The sequence below is a fragment of the Andrena cerasifolii genome, chromosome 5 (assembly GCF_050908995.1).
Source record: "Andrena cerasifolii isolate SP2316 chromosome 5, iyAndCera1_principal, whole genome shotgun sequence".
NCBI classification, from domain to species: Eukaryota; Metazoa; Arthropoda; class Insecta; order Hymenoptera; family Andrenidae; genus Andrena; species Andrena cerasifolii.
In genome coordinates this window covers 2,304,482-2,320,280 of record NC_135122.1, presented here as the reverse complement: position 1 = coordinate 2,320,280, position 15,799 = coordinate 2,304,482, and the positions used below count along the sequence as shown (strand labels likewise).

Below are 15,799 nucleotides of genomic sequence, written 5' to 3'. Positions count from 1 at the left end.
TAATATTTTTAACGCTCAATAAAATCTGTGCCGATCTTAATATAAAAAGTTCTGTCCTCGGAATATAACAGGTGGGTTACTCAAAAATGAATATTCTGTAGATTTGTGCAACTGATACCCATTATACAGGACATTCCACGCGAAATCAGACACTTTTTGGAGTAACATTTCGGATGTGGCTAAAATTTGAATATGTTGTAGTCTTTAGGGGGATATAAACATATCTCGAAGGATTTTTAACAATTTTGAAAAATGTCGATTTTACAGCTGTTTGAAGGTAAGTGCTAACTTTTTTTCAATAAATTACAACTATGGAAATAGTAAACGGATGGAACTGCGCTTTACGGTGTTTATAGAGAAGACATTGAAGTTTTAAGAAAAAATTATTTCAGTTTAAAAAAAAATTTAATTAAAAAATTAAATTTAACCGCGGTACTCGCAGCGGCCAAGCGGCTATACCTGATATTCTTATACAGGATTCTCGAAATTGGTAAGTATTTGAAAAAAAACTGAAGGAGGAAAACTCTTACTGTGTTTCATATCCAACATAATACGGTATCTCAATTTTTGGTGTCCGCAATATTTTCCTTGAAAGGAGGGTGACTTTCAGTTTTTTTAAATGGAATGCTATATATTTGATTACCAAATATGAAAGCGACTGTCAAGACAAATTCAACCATATGATACACTATGACCTTCAAGGCCACACAAGGTTACGCCGCTGCGGGTACCGCACGGTCCGACCAGTCGAGCCGGTGCTGGGCGACGCAGCGTCAACTTTCGGCAATTTTTACAAGGCCAATTTTAAAATGTCCATATTTTTGACAATTAGACCATGAAGGGGAAGGATAGAACTATATTTTCTGTTTTTTTTCAGATTTTTAAAATCGCGCCCGTTGTTAAAAAACTGCATTTGTTTAAAATAATTGCACAAAAATGATTAAAAAAAATTGTTTCTGAAACTGAAATAATTTTTTCTCAAAACTTCAATGTCTTTTCTACAAATTGCCGTAAAGCTCATCTCCATCCGTTTACTACTTCCATAGTTATAATTTATTGAAAAAAAGTTAGCACTTACCTTCAAACAGCTGTAAAATCGACATTTTTCAAAATTGTCAAAAATCCTTCGAGATATGTTTATATATCCCTAAATTTCAGCCACATCCGAAATGTTACTCCAAAAAGTGTCCGATTTCGCGTGGCACGTCCCATACACCATTGTACTGTACTTGTGCACCAACTGCTCTGTTTCAGCCAACACGAGCTTATTCGTCGAACAGGATAATTTTGAATCATTACGGGAAGCTATCGGTGGAACCGCTACAATACCGTGCAGACCAACGTCACCCAATTTGACCGTCGAAATTACATCCGACGACACGGTAAATTTTGCCTATTGGCTCTTATCACGAACCTTCATAGGAGAAGTTTAAAAAATACCATCTTGAAGTATTAATCGTAAAAAAAATTCATTATCCGTGAATAAATTTATTTCCACTATATTTTATACTCGAATTTATTGTGCAGTTCCTGGATAGTGACCGACTCTCGTTCGATCCGAGATTCGGATTTACGCTGACAAACCTCACGCTGAGGGACACTGGGTACCTCAAATGCGCGGCAGAGCAGGACAGTACATATCGTGAGGTCAATTATCATTTATACGTGCTTCGTAAGTGTCAATTGAACTCCGTCATACTACTGTTGTAATATTTACATAGGAATGCTTCTTCGAAATCTCGTTTCTGCAATTTAACTGTGAAATATCATGTGTTATTGTAGGGAGGCAAACGTTGAACGAGCCAAAAATCCTCGAGGACACTTTGAGCCACGTGACTAGAGGTCAAACTCTGCTCGTGAAGTGCACCATAGACGTTGAGGCAGATCTGCATTATGCTCTCTATTGGAAGACTCCACAAAATGTATCGACGCTATTTTTTCTTTTGTTCATAACATTAATTGTAATGTGCAAAAGCCGAGATGAATTTTAGATAACGTAGGGCAGGGTTGACTAACTGGTGGCTCGCGAGCCACCGGGGGCTCCCCCGCTTTGCTGCTACGCTGAACGGCCCCCCTCCATACCTACCAGACTCTGAAGATCGCAGGGGATTTCTCCTTCTTTCCTTCTCTTCTCGACTGCGATCGTCAGAGTCTGGTGGGTATGGAGGGGGGCCGTTCAGCGTGGCAGCAACGCGGAGGTGCCCCCGGTGGCCCGCGAGCCACCAGTTAGTCAACCCTGATGTAGAACAAGAAGGACGTCAAATAAAAAAAAATGTTTCAAGTGTAAGTTACAGGGTGGCTAAGGCCCTGTGCACATGAGCGGCACGCGTCATTTTACAGTCGCATCAATATGACAATACTGTGGCAGAATATACACATGTTTTATACTGTACTGCTACAACGCAGCGTTATATTGACACGGGTGCAAAATGACGCATACCGCTCGTGTGCATCGGGACAAAGGCAGCATCATGTACAGGGTCAGCGTTTTATCCTGCAACCCGCGCTCGCGCGAACAGGTGAAATGGCAACAGCGCCTCACGGACGCATTCCACTACAACCATGCACCGTCCCGGCGTCCGGAGAGCTGCCAGCAATCGCTGGACAGCAGTGATGCCCGAGCTTCGAGAATTTTGGGATGGTCTCTTTCAAATTAACGTCGCAAAGAGCTATTCAGAATTTCCCGGCCCGGGTTGAAAAATTTGGGGCCTTTTTCGTATAACTTTTGAACTGTAAAAGATATCGGAATGCAATTTGCGCCGAAAAATGAGGAGAAATTATTCCTTCTTAATGATGGATAATTTAAAATATTTTACGTTTACTAAATTTTTCTTTTATGAATTTTTTAACCATAATTGTTGTGAAAAGCTTTTGCAAACTGTTTATTTGATACTGTATTTAATGCTGCTTTTAAAATTCGTGGTGTTGATAAACAATAGGCTATATCATTACTTTCAGAAATTGAGAAATTAAATTTCCATTCAATTATGTGTTAGTTCTGCAGACCTCAGAATCTATTGTTCTGGTTTTCTTTTTTATGATTTTATCCTTAATGCAGTGCATACCTAGATCAGACGTAAGGGGTAACTAATGGGCCGTGTCTTTGATTATAGCGATGTTTGAATTTTTTTTCTACAATTTTTATGTCTGAATGTTTTAGCTACTCAACGCCACGCCTATACCGGCTTCCGGCTCGATTACCTGGGCCGGGAAATTCCCAATACTTCTTTGCGACGTTAATTTGAAAGAGACCATTCTAAAAAGGTCGCTGGCAGCTCTCCGCTGGGCCGGTGCGTGGTTGTAGTGAAATGCGTCCATGAGGCGCTGTTGCCATTTTTCAAGTTCGCGCGAGCGCGGGTTGCAGGGTAAAGCGGTGACCCTGTACAATCAAAAACAAAATAGAGCAAATATCGCTTTAAGAACACTAGTTTACAGTCACTTGGTGACGGAAACTCCGCTATGAAATTCTTATGTGAGGTGGTCCCTTAAACTCAAAAATCGACATTAGACGAAATCCTAAGGATACGTTTTTTAGATATCGCCCGATGAATATTTTGATAATTTTTTAAGAAGACGACCCGACGTTTTTGACCATATCTCGCGTTACAGTTGACCGATTTGATCGCGACGACCCTTAAAATAAAGGTAATTAAATTGCATACAATTATTTCCTACGTTGTTTCCCAATCGAACTTTAGAAAAATGTAATGTTTTGGGGCCGAAATTGAAATCGAAAATTCACTACATAGCCTGGAAAACATAGAAATTATCATGTGACGTCCAGTTTCTTATTTTTTTACGTAGAGGGCGCACCTTTACGAAGAAAACAAGCCCAACCTGAGTAAAATCCATGTACAAATAAGGAAGTTACGGACGATACAGTGGAAGCGCCTATTTCAACTTTAACCCTATTTTTGTATTTCTTCCTACCACTTCCCACGCTTCTGTCTTATACAATAACTCTGCGTTATCCAAAATTCATTTTAACTGTTCTACAAGGGGAACTAAAAATTGATCTTTCTTGAACGTTTACATGACGGTATATATGTTTAGCTCGAATTTAACACAAATGAATTTAATACATGATTCTAGGACAGCAGAATAAGTACTCATGACTCCAGTATAGAGTATGGTGCAAACATTCGAAGAGCTACCACTGAATTAGTCATAAAAGGTGTGCTGGACGAGGACGAAGGCTTGTATCAGTGCGTCATTGCATCTTTTTATGACACTAAGAAAAGTGAAAAATACATCAAGGTTCACGGTTAGTCCATTCACAATGATTCTTTTATAAATACAGAATCCCTACAAAGGGATATTAATATAGACTAATTGATGTAGAGCATAATTGCTCTCATCAGGTCCGGCGCATGGTGTTTTTCTTGTGTGTGCGACAAATGTGTGGCGCCGTCCCAAAATAATTTTTTCGAAATAAATTGCAAATAAAGCTAGCGTCCTCAGAATCGTGCCCCACTCTCGAGAAGACTATGTAAATCATATTTGTAGCATCATAACGTGCCATTCATTTTTCTTTTTTTAATATATTAAACTTTTTCATGCTTTTGCCACTGAATTTATTACTTCATAATATGCTACAATAAAGTGCTGTATAACTTTTTTTTTACCCGTCGCACTATAGTCGAACCCCTTGATCACTAGGGGGCCGGCATTTCTTCATTGAAGTTCTAATTTTTTTTACTTAAAATTTATGCACATGCACCAACGTGTTCTGGAAGGTATGCAAATTTGTTCCTGACCGCTATACTGACCAGCCCGGCCCTCTAAAGGTCTGCGCACACATATCCGTTCCGTGTCAGTTCCGTATCCGTCGTGCCAGTGGGAAGAAGAGACCCTCTACGTCCCTCTTCTTCTTACCACTGGCACGACGGATACGGAACTGACATGTGATATGTGTGCGCAGACCTTAAAGGTTAATCTCATTTTCGTCAGTGGTATTTCGCCAATTGCCAACAATTTCGGCAATACTATCATAAAGATCTATGTACTAGAAGTTAGTAGATGATTGACCGGTGGCTGGTATGCCGGGCAAGGGAAGGTTTACTGAGGCCACGAAATGCAGACCGAACTGCGACCTCGGTTTGTGCTTAAGGGGTCATTCTACTTTGATCGGCCGAAAAAAGCTATTTTTAAAGATTTTTTTTCGCAATGAGTACAACATATAATGAAATAAATCTTTTTAGAATTTATTAAGCTACTCTTATATTATACAAAAAATTAAAAACATTTCTTTTTAACTTGTTTGAAATGTTCTTTTTTATAGCGTCAATGTGACGCCTACAAAAAAGAGGTATGCTCGTGGCGCAGATGATATCCCGGCTCAGACTTCTCCGAAACAAAAAATTCGAAAAGATTCTTAATCTGCACCTATAAGTGTCACTATCTCCCGTAGATCAATTAACAATTTTTGCCGAAAAATAACCAAGATTTTTTTGGGGAACATTCGAAAAAACACCCTTTTTGGGAAACTTGTTCCGTCTTATGGGAACAAAAGGGAGCTCAGAGCGAGGCGGAAATTTGAAGATAATAGGCGGCGATAATAGTCTAATAGGCGGCAATCAACATCGTGCCATTTTTTTCTGGGCACCTCGACCGTCCTCGCTCTGAGAAAATCCGTTGATTGCTATGTCAGCGGGTGGTATACGGTAACTTCGAACAGGCACATACCGTCGACCACCGCTGCCTCGCGGGACAATACGGTCATGAACCGCGACCCTAGCAAGACGCACTAAGCTAGCAGTGATCTGTGATGCCAGATCGGGGACGGGTTCCCTCGAGAATTTCCCCCACCTCGCGCACACTATGCCGGAGCTGCGTGTCCGTGAGTTGAACTCCGAAGCGCCGAGCTCACTGACGCGCTGCTCCGGTATAGTGTGCGCGAGGTGGGGGAAATTCTCGAGGGAACCCGTCCCCAATCTGGCATCACTGCCAGTGATGCCAGAACCGTGGGTTTTCGCCCATGCGCGCTACCCCCACTCTATGACCAAGCGTACCCCCATTCTACAACCAAGCGCACCCCCTCCTAGCGCCTATACCGCACCACACAAGCATACCCGTCCCTCTATCCGTGTGCCGTACGCGCTGCCTGGCCCGCGCTCTCCGGCGAAAATTCGTTTTACCGATATCGAAGCGCTTGGGTCACAAACAAAAAGTCCAGAGTTCAAATCCCGGCGCGGATATTCTACTTTTTTTCTTTATTTATTCTCCAATTTCTCTTTCTATATTCTCAGGAGAATAAAGACTTGAAAACTGTTAATTTACAAAGCATTTTCGCAGCTGGCTAATGACAATGTTGGCCTTCTGCCTTTTTTTATACATAAACAGAGATTTAAGATTATACATAAATAAGATTTATTTCTGTTTATGTATAAAAAAAGGCGGAAGAGCAACATCGTGTATTAGCCATTTGCGAAAATGCTTTGTAAATTAACAGTTTTCAAGTTTTTGTTCTACTGAGAATATAGAAAGAGAAGTTAGAGAATAATTAATTCTTGGCGGAGAGCGCCGGGCCAGGCAGCGCGTACGGCACACGGACAGAAAGTAGGGTACGCTTGTAGTGGTGCGGTACAGGCGCTAGGAGGGGATACGCTTGGTCATAGAATGGGGGTACGCTTGGGCATAGAGTGGGGGTAGCGCCCGTGGGCGAAAACCCACGTTTCTGGCATCACTGCCTCCAGCCGATCAACTTGGCGAGGTTTGATAGCCAGCTGTCCGGCTTTTCGTTAGCTACGTCACCAAGAGGGAGAAGGTTCCTCCTCCACCACCGAAATCGCAGAGGGAAGGTTCCTCCTCTTCAAGGAACGCAGGGCCAATCAGGCATTTTGGCGCCTCCCAAATTTCGATACCTTGTCTACCTTTGACATCGAAAAGGTGGACAAGGGCGGAATTCAATCAGCGCTCTACTATACTCGTTTCATCCTAAGAAAAATCCCGTTCGCGCAGGGATGATTCTGAGGAGGCGCTGGTTGGTCCGACTCCCCACTTAACCGCCTACGCTTTTCTCCGTCTTACCACCTGTTACCTCTCTGTCAGCCGTTCCGCAACCTGCAATGTTGACATTGACATCGGTCATGTCACGCCCTCGGAGGGGCAGGGAAGTCGGCAGGTTAAAGTGCTGCGAGCAATAGCCTGCGTCGGGCCCGTAGGCGGTAGTGGGGGCTGCGCAGAACGGCCACAAAACGGTCGGGGCATAGGATTTTTCTTAGGATGAAACGAGTATAGCAAGGTTCGTCTGCTTGATCGGGTCATCGTTGGGACCACAAGCACGAACATATAAAAAATTCTCAATTTTTTATCATCGTGCGGATCAGGGTTCACATGCATCAAAGTAAATAGTCACCCAATATTAGTTTGGGGGGGGGGGTGATAGGATCGTCTGGCTACACGCGTCCCGCAAGGTGAATCGGGCCTTACACCAAATACAACAAATCTTTTCCTTGCAAACCGACGCCACTTTGTTATTTCTCAACAAAAATTGTTAATTGATCTACGGGCAATAGTGACACTCATACGGATTAAGGATCTTTTCGAATTTTTTGTTTCAGATAAGTCTAAGCTGGGAAATCACCTGCGCCACGAGCACACCTCCCTTTTGTAGGCGTCACATTGACGCTATAAAAAAATATTTTAAACAAATTAAAAACAATTTTTTAATTTTTTTATAATATAAGAATAGTTTAATAAATTTAAAAATATATATATATTTCATTATATGTTGCATTCATTGAGAAAAAAATCCATAAAAATTGCTTCATTTTTCGGCCGATCAAAGTAGAATGACCCCTATTGTTTTGGTAATTACTTGCAAAACGTGTCCACAATAGATTGTGAAAAGCACGACTATAACGATTATTTGGTATCAAAGTAATTTATCGTCAAAGAAACTAACGATTTTACGGATCAAATAGTCCACTACCTTCTTAAAGCAAACATTCGGATTCCTTCGGCCAATAAGTACTATACATAGGTACTTCCAAAGCTTTGAAAAAAATATCGACGTGAAAATACGCTGCAACCGTGCACAGTATAGAAATACCTCGGCGTGAAAACGCGCCTATGCCACTCAAAGTGTTACACGACACTTACTTTTCCGTTGCATTAATTTTTAACACAAATTTTCAGATCCAGGGAAGACATTTATCAATCTAACAGCTCAGGATGACCGCAGAATTTACGAATCCAGATACGGTGATAAGGTGCAATGGGTTGTAAATGTGGATGCCTATCCTAAACCCCAACTTAAATGGTAATATATTTAATACGTAACAAGATACATATGTATACAGAGAGAGGCATAATTCGTGTACATTCAGATCTTTCTCAGGGAAGGGGCGATTGTCATGCAAAAGTAAATCGCAAATATAGAATAGAATTTTGTTGTGCCAGGCTGCGTTTTCAGAAAAATCGATATTGAAAATTTGTTGGGTATTCTGTATGATACTTTGAAATGTTACGGGGTTATCATTAAATTGACATTTTATATGCTACAACCAAATATTCCCACAATATTACTCTGCAGGTTGAATCACAAAGGAGATGAAATTGTAGGAAGCTGGGAGTTCCGGGAGAAAGCAAAGTATGCAGTGAACAAGACACTCCGTTCGACAAGTCTAAGAATTAATCGCTTAGACGTGAGTGACATGGGAATGTATTCCCTTCAAGCTAGTAATCAGGACAGAATTGAAATGCTAAACTTCACATTGACCGTGATAGGTATATAATTCTTATTCCATACACACAAAGTAATAGAATCAAAATTCTTAATCGTTATTCCTTCCAGCTAAACCCATACCATGTTTAACAAAAGTGGAATCATATTACGCACCCAACCAACTAGCGCATGTATCTTGTGATGTGGCAGCGTTCCCAATGCCAAATGTTACATGGACTTTTCTAAAGTGTCCATATTATCCCTCGTGTGAAAATGCAACTACAGTGATTTTAACGGTACGTAATGTCTTTCCCGATCCAGCATGTATTAAGTATTTTTTCACAATGTGACAAGTGAGAAACTTTTAATATGATAATGAAAAACTTTACATAGGATGTAAAAGAAAAGGATAATACGATGACTTCGTTTCATTCAAAAGCAAATACGACTATTGAAATGTCCGGCAAGCTTACTTGCACTGCTTGCAACACTGCTGGTTGCGATTCCATGACAGAAAATATTTTGGTATCTGGTAAAGAGACCACTTCTTCATATTTCTGTTATAATTTTTTTAGAGTTTATCTTTTCTTCTGACTGTATAATATTTCATTACACCAGTACTATGGAAATGTTATAGATGGAAAGGGAGGATTCGGTTTAATTGAACCGAAAGGACCAGTGACAGAGGGCGAAAATATTGAATTGATTTGTGCTGCATCTGTTTACAATTATTCAAGTACATTTAAATGGAGGAACGATGACAATACTCCTATTCTAGAAAGCAGTAACTATTCCTGTTTAATTACTGCTTAAGGAGACCTTCCGGTCTAAAAGTCGATTTTTTTTATTTCATTTTTCGAATGTTCAAACTTTTAGGAATGCGTGTTTAAAAAGGATTTTCTGTAATTCGTGAAATTCCGGAAGTTATAAGCATTTGAGTAGCGGCAAATGCATGGGTAACACCCGGCCATTCGGCACTCACGTAAAACTTTAAATGCGTTTTTCTCGAAACAGTGTTCTCAAAATGGTGGGACCTGTATTTCCAAAAGTTATTATCTGATTCGACTGAGACTTTTTTTATTTTGAAGAATATACTTCTGGCTACGGAGGATACCGAAAAAAAAACAAAAAATTGAAAATTTGTAATTTTAAAAGGCGTTGAAAGGATGAAAACTATAGGAAAAAAGTGATTTCAAACTTCAAGTGGCGTTATCTTCTAAAAAATGTAATTTTATAATTTTCTCTGGTTTCCCCCCTAGCCAGAAGTATATTCTTCAAAATAAAAAAAGTTTCAGTCGAATCGGATAATAAGTTTTGGAGATACAGGTCCCACCAATTTGGATCAATTTTTTTTACGCCTTGACTCTAACGACTCCCCAGTGCCGTCTGCAATGATTAATTATAAAACAAAATATATATTTCTGTAGCTGAAGACATCCTTAATACAATGCAAAAAGTCCCATTGAATTATATATAGTAGTTTTCCTTTAATTAATTCCGAAACATCACCTAGTTTCTTGGGCTCTAGACCGGAAGGTCCCCTTAAGCAAAAAAATAGTTTTATAAATTAAAATATATAAAAAATGTAGTTTACTGGATGTTTGTTTTAAACTGTTAGATAGACTGACGATCATTGAAAATAAAACTCAATTCACTTATCGCTCCATTTTGAAGATAAAGAATGTAACAAAGGAGGATTCAAAATGGTATAGCTGTAGGGTAACGGCCATGCATGATAATATGGCAGACGAACCTGTGTATTACTTTCTGCATGTATATGGTAATTATTGTAAAATATTATGCAACGGATTTCTCTCCTTTTTTAGAGGATTACATGTCGAATTCTCTAATATTTCTTTGTTCTAGATGCACAGGCACCTTCCTTTAACAATACTAACATGCAAAATAATGAAGTGACAATCGATCTTAATGTAGAGAATAAACAAGTGGTCCTTAAATGTTATGCACATGGGATGCCTGCACCAAATATTACTTGGTATAAAGTAAGTGTAATAATTGATATCATTGAGGTATTCTATTAGTGTAAATTCACATATTTATAATATTGTTAATAGGACGATGTAATGTTGGCTAATAATACACAATATGCGATCACCAATGACAATCAAGAACTTTGTATTAATTATTTATTGGAGAGTGATAATGGAAAGTATTTGTGTCGAGTGGAAAATCGTATAGGAAAATTGGAGGCCTATCAGCAAATAACCATAAAGGGTAATCTATTAAACTATAAAATACCAAAGAATTGGTGGCTTTTCAAATATATGTTTCCTCTATTAATAATCTTATGATATTATTACTGCAGGAAAAGAGCTCTCTAAAGGATTGATCATATTAATCGTCATTTTACTTATTGTCGTTGTGATTTTGGTGGTTTACTTCACAATCAAGGTCCGTCGTGAAAAGGTAAATTTGAATTTCAGTATCGTCACCAGGTACTGTGGCCCGATGGAAAGAAGTCGGTTGAAATGTCACAGGGACAAGAGGGGTTCTTCCCTCGCATTAGGTCCCACCGCCCGTGTCCCATTTTTACTTACCTTGTATTCGTCAACGTTGTCGCCCCGGCCGATAGGGATATACTATTCGGACCTGATATTCGGGCAGTAGTTTCTCAACTGACTTCTTTCCATCGGGACACAGTAGAAGATAATACTTTTGGGAATAATGAAAAATTCTGAAAACTTTTGGGACATTCCAGATCATGAGAAAGGAATTAATGGAAGCTGGGTTGATGCACTTTGAGGAAGGAGCGGTGGAATGCTTAAATCCAGACCTAACAGTGGATGATCAAGCTGAGTTGCTGCCTTACGATAGAAAGTGGGAATTCCCAAGAGAGAGATTAAACTTAGGTAAAGTTACTTTAATTAAGTATGTATATTAAATTGAGCACAAATGAATAAATAAATGGTGCTGGGTTTGTCTTAGCTAATCTAGGTAACTATGTAATTTCTTGTGGCAGGAAAAAAATTAGGAAGCGGTGCTTTCGGTGTCGTAATGAAAGCAGAAGCTCAAGGAATTTGTGAAGATGAGCCATTTACTACCGTCGCCGTAAAAATGGTTCGCCGTACAGCAGATCCTACGTATGTTCGTGCTCTTGCTAGCGAATTAAAGATTATGGTACACCTTAGAAAACATCTGAATGTTGTAAATCTTCTTGGTGCGTGCACGAAAAACATTTCAAAACGTACGTATCCTACTACTTACATATATAGACTAGAGCTGTTCGTAGGGAGGTCGTAAAAGTGGTAGCGCGTGCCTGTTTATATGTTTCGAGAATCGGACCGAGTGAATTGACAGCAAGGATGCGATGAAACATTTTCTGTGCCATTTGTTTTGGGTGGGGGAACACCTACGGGAGTGGTGGTAATGCGTGCCTGAGACGCCACGATTGGAGACGAACCGATGCCAGCGCCAAACGAGTGACGCCGCGACCAACCAGCGTCGACAACATATTTCCCAGCGACGCTGGTTGGCCGTGGCGTCGGTTCGTCTCCAATCGTGGCGTCTCACGCACAAAACCACCATTCCTGTAGGTGCTCCCCCACTCAAAACAAGTAGCACAGAAAATATTTCATCGCATGGGCAGATAAGGAGCTCGGGCCTCAATCAGGGCTCAGGGCTCAGGGCATGTAGCCTGAGACTCAATTCCTACTGATAATCCTACGATAGTATACCGCGTACGGCCCTGGGTGCCGGGGCCTCAAAGACCGCCGCTGTTCGCTGTTCGAGTGTTTAATTTACGACCTCCCTATTCTCCTTGTCATTTAAGAAGGAACCCGTTTCGCGCATGTAGAATGAGCTCATTGGCTCCGAAAAAGCGTTGGTGGGGGTACAGCCAATAGTGCCTTCTCCCGGCACCAATGAGCGTCAACCTGCGTCAGTCCCGCTGACGGGGAGCCCCCCAATCTGTCCCCAAACCTATACCGATATCTCGGAAACGATCAACACATATACCTGATTCCAAATAAATACCAAAATATTTTTATGAATATTTCGAAAACTCTTTTTCCATCTAGGTAATTACCGTATTTTTCAAGGTTTGATACATAAAGTATATGAAATGAACACTTCATTAATGCCGACACATAGGATTGTACAAGTTCAGCTGGAAAACGGTTTCCCCCTAATTATAGTGAATGCTTAAATTCTTTGCCAGGCAAAGAGTTAAACTTTCTTTTCACCCCTACATTATGCATGTATAATTATTTTCTAATGGTAAAAAAAAATTAATTTATTGTTATTCTTCATTTCAATAGGTGAACTATTAGTAATTGTTGAATATTGCCGATTTGGAAATTTACATAATTATTTGCTACGACACAGAGCTGATTTTATTAATCAAATTGATTCAGCGACTGGCAAATTTGACCCCAGTATTGGCATGGACCTTTTAGCCAGGAGTGTCAGCATCAGCAGTAATAACAGGTTTGCTTTAATAATTAATTTTCATACATTCTCTGTTACTTGTTAAGAATTTACAAAACGATATTATTGTGCTTTATGGAAATTAAACATCGGCTTTAAAGCATTATACAATTAAAAAACTGATCTGCACGTTCCGCGATAACAATATTAGCACATGTATGGATAAACGAAAGTAACATTAAGATTCTCTTTATAACATTAAAAAGGAAAGGTTGCACTCTGAAATAACAAATTTGTTAATACCAATTAGAATAAGCGAATTCACGTGTGCTCTCCAGCATCTTGTTCGTAATACAAAAATACTGACTGCTGTGCATGTAAGGGGTTGTGGTGTTAACATCCTTCTGTTCTCTTCTGTCTGCACGACAGGATAAAATATGCGGCATTGTCATTTTCCTGCAGTCTTAGCACAAATTCTGGCACCGATTCTGTGCATTATCAAGGTACAGCTACGGATTCTCAAGGTGTTAGCATGTCACCAGATGGTTGCGTTCTCAGCAACAATTCATCCCAGCCGGGATGGAGGTCTAATTATCGTGGTGACTACAAGGACAATAACTTAAAACCCATTTGCACTCAGGACTTACTATCATGGGCATTTCAAGTTGCCCGTGGAATGGAGTATCTTAGTCAGAGGAAGGTAGGTTTCAATAGTTTCTGCTATTTTCAGGTTTCTTCTTATCAGAGATCTTAGGAAATATAACTTATTAGTTGGGTTCTATTGAAATCTGTATAGGAAGCAAACAATTGTGTAATACAGGTAATACATTTTCTCCCAGGTGTTACACGGTGATCTGGCTGCAAGAAACATTTTGCTTGCTGAAAATAATGTTGTAAAGATTTGCGACTTCGGGCTAGCAAAAACCATGTACAAAGATGATAATTATAAAAAGAAAGGTGATGGACCACTGCCCATAAAGTGGATGGCCATTGAGTCGATTAGAGATCGAATTTTCTCTACGCAGTCGGACATTTGGTCATTCGGTATAGTTTTATGGGAATTTTTCACCTTGGCTGAAACACCATATCCAGGGATGGAAGCTGAGAAACAGTATCAAAAACTGATTGAGGGTTATAGAATGGAACAGCCGGAATATGCTACGTTTGAAGTGTAAGTTTTTATATTATTATTATACGACACAGGTAATTCATAATATAATTGTACAGGAAATGATTTCTCGTCCAAGCTTCAGTCAAAGCTGTAGAATAATAGTAGATAATAGAGATTCATAAAAAAGAGAAGCATGCTGAAAAGTATATCGAACATAAAAGCATAATTTTCCTCCGCATGTGTCATGTTATGCAGGGTTTGTTGCAATTCTTTGACCTTGTTAGAACAGAATTGTATTACATCAACATAGTGCTGTGCAACAATCACTACAATTCTGTAACTGTGTGGAAGTACCAAGTTCTATGTGGGTTGTCTGAATTATCTTAATATATAAAGCAGAAAACTTCTATATGTGTTTGTCTGTCGCCTAAAAACTTTCGAGCGATAAACTCTGGAATTACGAAATGTGCCTCAGCTCATTGAGCCTGACTAATCCAGATGAAATTTCACAAAAAAAAAAATTTTTTTTTTATATAATCAGAATCTAAATTTCGGGCGAAGCCGAGTAGTAAAGCTAGTTTCTTATAAACATAGTACTTGTATAGAAGATTACAGAGCCTGTTTTGTTAATTCAGCACATATCTGATTCTCAACCTCTTGTTCGACACTTTTTATTTCAGTTCGTCATGAAGAATCAGTTGCTTCTCTTTAGGAGCATTACATGTTGCATAAATACAGCCATACAATTACACTGCACCCTGTAGAATGTAAATGAAAGACAACATTTTATGCTGTTACTAGTTCATATTCTCTCATTCAATATTTTGATTTTATAGGTATGATATAATGCTTCAATGTTGGAAAACAAAACCTACTCTACGCCCAAGTTTCACGGAATTAGTTGACAGTATAGGTGATTTGTTGGAAGAAAGTGTAAGAGCGGTAAGTCTATTATTTCTTGATTTAATAAACATTTTACTGAATGAATGATTTCCAAGTATAATTAAAAATGAAGAGCAGCAACAGTGAAAGTAATAAGTAATAGCCCAGATAGTACACGTCGTCTATAAGCTGTCTTTAAGACGTCTTTCAGACTTTCAAGACGTCTGAGGACGTCTTATAGACGTCTTTCAGACTTTCAAGACGTCTGAGAACGTCTTATAGACGTCTTTCAGACTTTCAAGACGTCTGAGGACGTCTTATAGACGTCTTTCAGACTTTCAAGACGTCTGAGGACGTCTTATAGACGTCTTATAGACGTCGTGTGCTATCTGGGGATGGGAACACTTACGAATGCAATTAAATTCTATTTGTACATATGCATTGATCCTGCATCATTTTATGAAAGGCATTTAATAAACTGTAACAAACAAATTCTTCATCGTGATGACACACATTGGAAGGACATTTGTTTATATTTTACATTCAGATACATAAAGATGGAAAAGTAAAGGGAATATTGCGATTCTACGTTCTATAATAATTTATCAAGCTTCAGCATATGATACCATCATCTATGAATCACATGCTTCTCCTAACACCTAACTAATAATACAGTTCTGTTCTGTCCCGCAAAGTGAAACTGGCACCGGACCGGCGAGTATCAATTTTCGAATCGGGTAGTCTATGAGCGG

The 15,799-nt window shown here is 39.4% G+C and overlaps 1 protein-coding gene across 1 annotated transcript in view; it reads left to right on the top strand.

Annotated features, from left to right (window-relative positions):
- Positions 1 to 15,799, top strand: part of Pvr (PDGF- and VEGF-receptor related) — a 38,940-nt gene that overhangs the window by 18,371 nt on the left and 4,770 nt on the right. Inside the window, exons 4-22 of the mRNA XM_076812555.1 lie at positions 1,255 to 1,382; positions 1,528 to 1,672; positions 1,783 to 1,922; positions 4,093 to 4,264; positions 8,140 to 8,263; positions 8,537 to 8,730; positions 8,798 to 8,964; positions 9,062 to 9,200; positions 9,306 to 9,452; positions 10,287 to 10,448; positions 10,535 to 10,671; positions 10,744 to 10,903; positions 10,995 to 11,095; positions 11,388 to 11,538; positions 11,649 to 11,873; positions 12,946 to 13,114; positions 13,484 to 13,754; positions 13,894 to 14,225; positions 15,002 to 15,107. Of these exons, the coding sequence (XP_076668670.1) occupies positions 1,255 to 1,382; positions 1,528 to 1,672; positions 1,783 to 1,922; positions 4,093 to 4,264; positions 8,140 to 8,263; positions 8,537 to 8,730; positions 8,798 to 8,964; positions 9,062 to 9,200; positions 9,306 to 9,452; positions 10,287 to 10,448; positions 10,535 to 10,671; positions 10,744 to 10,903; positions 10,995 to 11,095; positions 11,388 to 11,538; positions 11,649 to 11,873; positions 12,946 to 13,114; positions 13,484 to 13,754; positions 13,894 to 14,225; positions 15,002 to 15,107 (3,170 nt within the window). The remainder of the gene's footprint in view (positions 1 to 1,254; positions 1,383 to 1,527; positions 1,673 to 1,782; positions 1,923 to 4,092; positions 4,265 to 8,139; positions 8,264 to 8,536; positions 8,731 to 8,797; positions 8,965 to 9,061; positions 9,201 to 9,305; positions 9,453 to 10,286; positions 10,449 to 10,534; positions 10,672 to 10,743; positions 10,904 to 10,994; positions 11,096 to 11,387; positions 11,539 to 11,648; positions 11,874 to 12,945; positions 13,115 to 13,483; positions 13,755 to 13,893; positions 14,226 to 15,001; positions 15,108 to 15,799) is intronic.